This window comes from Sceloporus occidentalis, unplaced genomic scaffold (genome assembly GCF_023333645.1).
Source record: "Sceloporus occidentalis isolate IW3139 unplaced genomic scaffold, rSceOcc1.0.p SCAF_1, whole genome shotgun sequence".
Lineage (NCBI taxonomy): Eukaryota > Metazoa > Chordata > Lepidosauria > Squamata > Phrynosomatidae > Sceloporus > Sceloporus occidentalis.
In genome coordinates this window covers 11,724,150-11,734,195 of record NW_028316981.1, presented here as the reverse complement: position 1 = coordinate 11,734,195, position 10,046 = coordinate 11,724,150, and the positions used below count along the sequence as shown (strand labels likewise).

Sequence of the window (10,046 nt, the reverse complement as noted above, 5' to 3'; positions counted from 1 at the left end):
TGGATTCCCTCAGGTTTGTAGGTGGCGCAGAATGAGGTAGAGAAATGTACTATACCACTTTTGATTGCAGATGGGAGATGATAACTCATTTTAAAATATCTCTCCCCTTTAATTCCTCATATAAGTTGAAAACTAAAGCAGCAGGGAGAAAAACATGGTTTGCATTTCTTCCTGATGAGCCAGTTTGATATTTTTAAAAAGGCAACCCTCCTTCCACTACTGCTGAAAAGATACAGTCCTCTCCATCAATTTAGCCAGGGATAGGAGTCTAGCCATGCTGAAGCTGCAGTAAGGCACCAGCTCTCAGCTTGAGGCAGCATGGTCAGTAGTCATGGATGATGAGAACTGTCAGTCAACATCTGCAAGAATACTGCTTCCGTTACTTGTATTCATATTTGCTCCAAGGTGGGGAAAGAAATATTAGGCACTGTCATTTAAAACAAATGTTTTATTTATTTATTTTTAAGATATCTTACAAGTTGACCTTTACCCATAGGTAGTTGGGGGACTAGGGAGAGTTAACTAATACCTTCACCAGCACACTTTCAAACATAGGCAAGTCAGGCCATGATCCACTATAAGTTAATATTTTTTTAATTGGGCTGGGCCCAACACAGAAAAGAGAAACCAAAATTACATTAAGGGATTGGATCACCCCACTCCCACCTCACTCTGCTACATGGAGAGGCTAACACACTGGGCAAACTAAGTGAAATGATGTGGTAGAAAGTTCATTATGAATGGTACGGAGGAAGTGGGCAGAGTTCTTTTTCTCTTGGATAAAATGAGAATTTTGGGTCATCCAAATGAAACAACAGTCAGTAGATACAGATCAGACAATGAAAAAAAAAGATAGTTCTTCATACTGCACATTATTAACTTGCGGAACTCACTACCACACGACGTGGTAGCAGCTGATGGCTTTCAAGGGGGAATCAGATGAATCCATGGAGTGACATTTTATCAACAGCTTCTGCACCCAACACAGAATTCTTGTGCTGCTTCTGTTGCGGCAGCCCTGGGTGTCCCTACTCCAAGGAGTAACATGAATGCTTGTCAAGTGGAAAATTTCTCCCCCATTGGCATATTTCCTACAGAGCCTCCCCTGGGTGGCTTCTCGCATGCTTATTCAGCTGGATTTGATACATGAAGCTTTTCCCACAATGTTTGCACTTATGTGGCTTCTCACCCGAGTGGGTGGTCTTGTGCCTCTTGCAGGACGTGCTATCATTGAACCGCTTCCCACACTCGGAGCACTGATAGGGCTTCTCTCCCGTGTGGATCCTCTTATGTCTCCTCAGGGAAGTCCGGTCACCAAAGGTTTTCTCACATTCTGGGCATTTGTAGGGTTTCTCTCCTGTGTGGGTTCGCCAGTGAACCACCAGGTTGGTTTGCTGACTGAAGCTTTTCCCACATTCTGAGCACCGAAAGGTCCTTTCTCCTTCCATGCGCATTGCGGCACACTTGGGAATAGGGCCTCTGGCCCCTTCGGGCACCTCCATCCCGCAAACAGCATCGTGTGCAACTCCCTGGGTTTCAGGAGGGAAGCCATTCTTGTGCTGCTGGTGTTCACGTTGTTCTCGGACATGGACAATCCCATGCCTAAAAAGGTACAGTGGCTTACTGAAGCTCTGAGCACAGACTGAACAGCCGTATGGTTTTTCTCTTGGGTGCCTCTTCTCGTGTTTAACCAGCTCTGAGCGGTGCAGGAAGCTCTTCCCGCAATCTTCGCATTTATGGGGTTTCTTGGCCATGTGGGCGATCATGTGCCTCTTGATGCCCGTGGTGTCGCGAAAGCATCGTCCACAGTCTGCGCACTCATAGGGCTTCTCTCCCGTGTGGATCCGCTGGTGTCTCTTGAAGGAAGTCCCATCACTGAAGCTCCTTCCGCAGTCGACGCACTTGTAGGGCCTCTCCCCCGTGTGGGTCCTTTGGTGCCCGTTGAGGTGCGCTTGTTGGTTGAAACGCTTCCCACAGTATGAGCACACAAAGGGCTTCTCTCCCGTGTGGGTCCTTTCATGGATGATGAGCTTGGCTTTGGTGGAAATAGTCTTTCCACAGACTGAACACCGGTGGGGCTTCTCTCCGGTCACCTTTGTCGGACTCCTCACAAGAACTGGGCTCCAGCCAAAGCTCTGTAGGCTTTCATATCCATCCTCCTCTACCTCAGTCTTGATGATGCCCTGCTGGGCCAGGTAGTCATCAGCCTCGACGTAGCCCCCCGAGGAATTAATGAACTGGACTTTTGTTTCCTTTGGGTGATCACTCGGCAACCTCTCAGAGCCTTCTTCTGAATCACTACCGAGAGTGGCCATTACTCTGGGTCTTCTCAACAATGTCTCAAGAGTCTTTTGGCCGATCTTTCTCTCTCCAGCATCTGCACACACAACCTGTCAGAGGAAGCAGAAGATCATGCTATGGGTCTTCCCACCCACCCTTCTTCAAGAAACATTGGTCACATTTAGGATAAACAATAATGACTCTAAGTGTGGTATAAAGATGGACCTCCCTCCATATTACAATTGCTAAACCTCTGGTTTCTGAGAAAGAGAAAAGCAGTGAGGCACAGCTCTATCATTCCTGGGCTTTATCAGTTGATGAGAGCCTCTCCCTTCATATTCCAGCTGCTAAACCTCTGGCCTCCAAGGGACAGAAGAACAGCCAGCATATCATGATCCTAGTCTCCCTCCTCACTTCCACCCCCTCTTCCTCTGTGTCCCATCTCATTTAGACTAAGCCTTAGAACAGAGAACGGTCAAATTAATAATTTGTAAGAGTCAGCACAGTGTAGTGGCTTGAGTATTGGACTACAACTCTGGAGACCAGGGTTCAATTCCCCCACTCAGCCATGAAATCACTTGGGCATGCCACAGGCTCTCAGCCTCAGGGGAAGGCAATAGTAAACCTCTTCTGGACAAATCTTGCCAATAAAACCTCAGGATGGGGCAGCCTTAGAATTACCATAAGTCAGACAAAGCAGCAACAACAAGCTCCTATGGGAGCCTTTTTCACTGAAGGGCATAGTATAACTACTCTAAATGAATAAATTTAATTGCCGTATATACTCAACTATAAGACATCCTCATGTGTAAGTCGAGGTCACATTTTGGGGCCAAAATTATGACTTTTAATAAGACTTGTGGATAAGTTGAGGGTGAAACCTAGGGGCATGTAATGATGAATCTAAAGAATGAAGCAAAGGAAAACAATGCCAAAGATCTTACAAAATTCCAGCAGATATGATCACACTAAAGGGCTGGATGGATGAGGGAGTAGAGAGTGGTCAGTGCTTCCAGGACAAATTACACCAGAGATTTCCAAACTCTTCTTCGCCAGGTATTTTGGATGTCAACTCCCAGAAACCCCACCACCATGGCCAATGTCCAGGAATCCTGGGAGTTGAAGTCCAAAACACCTGGAGGATCAAGGTTTGGGATAGGTCGACTTGGGATCCTTTTTTGACTAAAATTTCTAGACTTATACATGAGTATATAAATAATTGTAAGATGTAACTCCATAGTCCAATTCTCTAATCACTATACACTGGTGGAAGGGGGCTAGAAAGATCATCCTCCTTGCACTCTGATCAGCAGCTGAACAGACATGCTTCCACTGACGTGTCTGCTGGCTCTTAAAGTTAGCTGGAGTACCATTTACAATTGATAAATCATAATAGTAAAGTAGCCAGCATGGTGTAGTGCAGTGGTTCTCAAACTTTTTACCCTTGTGACCCCCTTTACATCTACATGTAGACATTGTTACCCCCCCCACTCAACTTAGTATATCAATAACAATATTTTATTTTGTTTAATATGTTTGTTCACACATTCATGTATATTCATATTTTAACATTCTACAGTTGGCCCGCCATTGAAATGTTCTTGTTGTTATGATCTTAAGGAGAACTATTTTAAGATGATGTGCAGGGGTAGCTGTGTTGGCCATTTAACAAATACAAACAAAAATCCACCAGTGATACCTTTATTGGCCAACTGAAATGCACAATATACTTGCTGCAAGCTTTCAAAGCTCCATGGGCTTCTTCATCAGGCAAGATGTTACAAACATAACAGGAAAAAGAAAAAAAAACAATCGGGGATGTTAGTCAGATGCCTGTATGTTGTTTCAGCTGATGTATTTTAAAATGATGTACAGGTGGTATACGACCCCTGACAAATTGGCTAAAATATACAGAAATGTAAATAACAAATTTTGGAAATGTAATAAATAGGTTAGGTCCTGTTATCACCAATGGTGGACCATGTAAAAGAGAAAGAAAATATAGTCCATCCTCTGTATCCATAAATTCTGCATCCCTGGATTCAACCATCCATGGTTTGAAAATACATTTGTCCATATTCTCTGGGGATAGGGACCCCTGTGAATATGGAAACAAGACCCTCATGAATATGGCAAAGCTGCAAATAACAAAAACACCATGTTTTTACCTGAGAGGACACCTCTTGGGAATCCCTAGGCTAGGTCCTCCAGTGCAACTCTGTGGTCAACGTCCGGCAGACACTGACCATAGAACTGAGCTGGAGGAGCTATAAATGCCTAGCGGAGTGTTCTCTCTAGGAATCTCTAGTTAAAGTTGACCACAGAGTTGCACTGGAGGACCTAGATATTCCTAGAGAAAACATATTAATCACATCCATCAATAATCAAATCTTCAAATATCAAAGGCGCAAATATCAAATCCACAAATATGGAGAGATGAGTGTATTCCCTCCCCACCCCAAATCCCCAAAGCAAATTTTGATTTTGCCATTTTATATAATGTCATTTTACGTACCCCACTGTACATAGTGATACTTGAGCATCCACAGATTTTGGTATTCATGGGGGGGGGGGGTGTCCTGGAACCAAAGCCCTAAGGGCCCACTATGTTGGTTAAAAATTAGGAGGATCATTAATAATAATATAAAAATGAAAATAGTACCTAGACCTGAATTATTTATCTTAAATAGACTTTTATGAGAAATCGGAAAGAGAGAATAATATTTTAATCTGTTATATGATTACACCTGTATGCCAAATACTGGAAGCAGAAGAAAACTCTGGGTGTTGAAAAAGGTATGACTAATATTATCATCTGTATACATTTTATATACCTGTAAACTCTAATAAAAATAAAAGATTTTAAAAAAAGAAAAACGAATAGGAAAATTACCGGATCTTGCTGCACCAGACAAATTGACTATCTTGATAAAAGGAAATCTGATACAACCTTACTTACAAACCTGGCAACCTTGGATAGAATATGTTAAAAAATGAACAGGTGACAATGTAAAAAGTCATGTTTTACTTTGTGCTGAAATCAATCAGTCAGTCAGTCAGTCACACTATTACTATTCTGTTGTTGTTGTTGTTGTTATGTATGCCTTCAAGTCGTTTCCAACATTTGGCAACCCTAAGGTGAGTCTATCATGCGGTTTTCTTGGCAATGTCTGTTCAGAGGAGGCTGAGAGAGTGTGACATACCCAAAGTCACCCCCTGCCAGCCTGCAAGAGATACTCCTCCATGCCATCTGAACTGAGAACAAAAACCAGCAAAATGCAGGCTTATGACTAATATTTTCAGTGTTAATTCTTTTCCATGGTTTTTAACACCTTTGCCTGATGAAGAAGCCAGTGGAGCTTAGAAAGCTTGCAACATGGATATTGTGCATTTGGTTCTCCCAATAAAGTTATCACTGCTTGGTGGTTTTGGTGGATGTTAGTGGATCTGGTCTCCATAATTGTAGTCCAACTTGCCATCCACTACACCTTGCTGGATCTATATCATAATATATATCATTCTAATCTTTGTACACTGCTGTGTATTTGTGTGTTTTTCTATTGCCCCCAATGAATGATATTGAATTATATATACACTGGTTTTGAATTATATATAGACCTACTGGACCACAATAGACCACATACTGGGCTCCAATGGTGTCCCTAGGGTTGGTGTCACCTGCTGCAGTCACTCATGGTGTCACACACCCCTCCACTGACATCCTCCCATTTCACAACATACAGAATCTTTAGTAATTTTTGCACTAATGTTACTCGCAAATCATAATTCCCCTATACCACTGAATGTCATGTTAATACTTGTGACATCAACAACTAGCAAAATTAAAGTTATACCTTCAGATTACAATATCAAATGCACAACCTTAATGAGTTTACATATACATAGTGAAGCTTTGGTTAAATGTGGTGTTTTTAAATAAAATTTTAAAAGAATATTTTAAACATTTCAAAATTACAAAAAAATAATTTCAATGTTTAAATTTTTAAAATCTTTGCTCTGCAGGAGTGCCATAGCAACCAAATCGTGTGGTGCTGCTGCAGAGCAAAAAAGGAGCGCCCGAAAGCGGCTCCTTTTTGTGGTGCCGCTGCTACACCACAAAGCACTAGAGACGGCATGATGATGTCGCAGCTGCGCGGCCCCGTTTGGAGGCGGCACAGCTGTGACATCACCATTACGCCCCGCGTCTGGTGAGCACACCACAGCTGCAGCGCCCTCATCACATACGAGGGTTGCTGGGCGTGTGGGTGCTCTGTCCACCAGGCAATCCTCGCACGTGACGAGGGCACCTTGAAAGGCCCATCTGTTCCAGGCCAAAGTGTCTAAATCAAGGAAAGAAATAGTGCCACTCTATTCTGCTTTGGTCAGGCCTCACCTGGAATACTGTGTCCAGTTCTGGGCATCACAATTCAAAAAGGATGTTGAAAAGCCGGAGCGTGTCCAGAGGAGGGCCACCAAAGTGGTGAAGGGCCTGGAAACCATGCCTTATGAGAAGAGACTTAGGGAGCTGGTTACGTTTAGCCTGGAGAAGAGAAGGTTAAGATGTGATGTGATAGTCCTGTACTGTATAAGTATATGAAGGGGTGTTATACTGAGGATGGAACAAGCTTGTTTATTGCTGCTCCAGAGAACAGGACCTGGAGCAATGGATGCAAGCTCCAGGAAAAGAGATTCCACCTAAACATTAGGAGGAACCGCCTAACAATAAGAGCTGTTCAACAGTGGAACACACTCCCTTCCTTGGACTTCTTTAAACAGGCTGGATGGCCTTTGGGGTCCCTTCTAACTCTATGATTCTATGAATGCCACAGCTGTGTCTGCCCTAAGGTAAGTGTATGAAAAGCAGTGGTGTCACACACCCCACTTTGAGTCAAAACTCCAAGCATTTAGGGCTTTATCATCACTAGGACCACAGAGTCCAACTAGGAGCATATTGGCTGTTGGTGCAACTGCTTTAAGCCCAATTTTATCTAGGCAATTTTATAAAAAGACAACATATGATCTCATTTGTTGTTATTGTAATATTACTATAAGGGATAATAAGAAGGGCTTCGTGGATCTTCTACCTCAAATGCTCAAATATCCTGACTGCCATCCCCTTATGTGTTCTGCCTGGAAGCCTGACGCCAGAAATGGTCAAATTAATCATTTAAAAGACCACTTAGCCCTCATTCCCACTATGTTTCAAACTGGTTCGCAAATCAGTTTGAAGCAATTTAAATGACCCTGGTTCACACTTGAACCAAACTGCTGAAGCAATTTGGGGGGGGGGGGGGGGGCAGTCATGCACGAGACCAATTTAACCCGCATCTTTTTGATGCAGAATTTTTCTGCACACATGTGAAACAGATGTGGATTGGAATTGATTTAAATCTGCCCTTTATGGCTGACTGGCTGGAGCAGGTCCATTTTGAATTTATTCATTCATCAATGTGAACCACAAGTGGGTTATTTTATTTTGCAGCAAGAAAATAATAATAATAATAATAATTTTTATTTATATCCCGCCTTTCCAATTGCATGATCAAGGCGGCTTACAAGACAAGAAACGATAAAATACAAGTAAAACATCACAATATAAAAAGTTTAAAAACATCATTACTAGGGGTAGGAATGGGAATCTATACAAATCACAATTCACTAGGTGATTGGGGCAAATGTAGTGTGAACTATGCTCTGCCATCGATTCCCATCACAAAGCAATTTATTTGTAAGTGGGAATGTGGCCCTAAATACCTAAAGCCGTGATTCCCAAACTCTGGCCTTCCAGGTGTTTTGGACTTTGACTCCCGGAATCCCAAATCACTGGCAAGATGGCTGAGGCTTCTAGGAGTTGAAGTCCAAAACATCCCTGGAGGATGATATTGGGAATCGATGCCATAAAGGCACCAGATCCCATCTGATCTTGGAACCTAAGCCCTGCTCAGTACTTGGATGGGAGCCCACCAATGATACCAGGTGCTGTAGGTTTTATTTCAGAAGAAGGAACTGGCCAAACCACTTCTGAGTCTTCCTTGTCTAAGAAAGCCCTAAGAATCTGATGGGGTTGCCATAAATCGACAGATGACTTGAAGGCAGATATGTATGTATATGCCTTCAAGTACCTATAGACCTAGGCTGACCTCATTCATTTCATAGGGTTTTCCTAGGCATATGGCTCAATGCTGTGGAGTCCTGGGATCTGTAATTTTGTAAGCCTTCTCTGCCAGACAGCTCTGACATCACAACAATGACAAATCCCAGGATTCCACAGCATTGAGCCATGACAGTTAAAGTGGCGTGAAACTGCATTAATTCTGCAGTCTGGGTGCAGGGATTTTTTTTAATCACTATAAGCCATACATAGGTGTGTGTGTGTGTGTGTGTGTATGGAAGATGGATGTGTACACACACATGCATATATGGATATATATATATATATATATATATATATGGAAGATGGATAGACAGATAGATATACAGTATATGGAGGATGGATATATCATATATATATATATATATATATATATATACATGCGTGTGTGTAGATATCTTCACCAATAGTCCTTGTTAGTGTTAGTGGGGCAGGGAAAGGTATGTTTGTGTATATGTCGAAGATGGAGACATATATGGATATATAGATATATTAATCTTCCATATATAGAGAGAGAGCGGGGGGGGGGGGAGAAAGAGCTTCACCAATAGTCCTTGTTAGTGGGATGGGTAAAGGTGTGTGTTTGTGTGTGGAAGATGGATATATCATATGGGTATATATACATATTCATATATATATATATATATATATATATATATATGGAAGATGGATTACACACATACATATATATGGATATATATATATATATATATAGAGAGAGAGATTTCCATCTTCCATATATATATATATATATATATATATATTCACCATAGTCTTTGTTAGTGGGGTGGGGAAAAGTCTCTCTCTGTGTGTGTGGAAGATAGATATATAAATACACACACATATGGATATATATATATGGAAGATGGATATATAGATAGATAGATACATCCATCTTCCGTGTGTGTGTGTGTGTGTGTGTGTGTGTCTTGCTTGCCTCTGTCTCTCAGCCACCCAGGAACCTTTTCAGCCCCAGGGTGACCAGACTCCCAAGCTAGAGAAGGCTTTTAGATCTGCCCCCCCTGTGCTCTCTCTCCTCCCAGAGGGTGCATCTCTAGGACAAGGCAGCAATCTCCCCCATCAGCTCCCTCTCTAACCACTGGGTACCACTGCCCTGGGGAGGGCTGGGTGGGGCTGCAAACCTCCTCCCTCCCAGGCTTCTGACCTAATTTCCCCTTGCAATGCAATGCAATGCAATGCCCTGCCATACTCACCCATCCCCTGCCCAAGAAGGCAATCCAGCAGCAGCAGGAGGACAGATTCCCTGCCTTCTCTGCCACTGTGGCCGCTCTAGCACTCTCCCTCTCGCTGGTCAATTGTTACAAACTCCTGGTATTTCCGAGGGATGAGCCCAACCGGAAGTGACCATCACACTCCTCCCTCCCTATTTCCTGTGCCTTTCTAGGAGCTCACACTTGTTTGATTTAACCATGGGGGGGGGGGGAGGCCAAGCTACCACTTTAGCATTGACACCTTGCAATTATATATACATCAACTGCATCATTATAGGAGTTTGAGACACCCACATGGCCAAGTCACACTCTCTCAGCCTCAGAGGATGGCAATGGCAAACCCCCCTCTGAAGAAACCAGCCATGGAAATCCCATAATAGGGT

The 10,046-nt window shown here is 42.9% G+C and overlaps 1 protein-coding gene across 4 annotated transcripts; it reads right to left on the bottom strand.

The window, feature by feature from the left end:
- Nucleotides 1–456: 456 nt before the first annotated feature.
- Nucleotides 457–9,734, bottom strand: LOC149320753 (uncharacterized). Of its 4 annotated transcripts, XM_089505967.1 has the most exons (4): nt 9,646–9,734; nt 6,674–6,820; nt 3,980–4,041; nt 457–2,390 (listed from the first exon to the last, which is right to left on the bottom strand). In XM_089505967.1, the coding sequence occupies exons 2-4, from the start codon at nt 6,699–6,701 to the stop codon at nt 1,092–1,094; spliced, it is 1,389 nt and encodes a 462-aa protein (XP_089362093.1). In that variant the 5' UTR covers nt 6,702–6,820; nt 9,646–9,734; the 3' UTR covers nt 457–1,091. The 4 variants fall into 4 exon arrangements, with proteins under 4 accessions (XP_089362093.1, XP_089362094.1, XP_089362096.1 ...); XM_089505968.1 differs by lacking the exon at nt 3,980–4,041; XM_089505970.1 differs by lacking the exons at nt 3,980–4,041; nt 6,674–6,820 and having other exon boundaries at nt 9,646–9,728.
- Nucleotides 9,735–10,046: the final 312 nt, after the last annotated feature.

Bases quoted from the DNA above. Each gene is read 5' to 3' on its own strand.
- LOC149320753 (XM_089505967.1), bottom strand. From the start codon at position 6,701: ATGCCCAGAACTGGACACAGTATTCCAG. The intron at 4,042-6,673 runs GTGAGGCCTGAC...TGCCTGATGAAG, and splicing joins AACTGGACACAGTATTCCAG to AAGCCCATGGAGCTTTGAAA. The intron at 2,391-3,979 runs GTATCACTGGTG...TTCCTCTGACAG, and splicing joins ATTTCAGTTGGCCAATAAAG to GTTGTGTGTGCAGATGCTGG.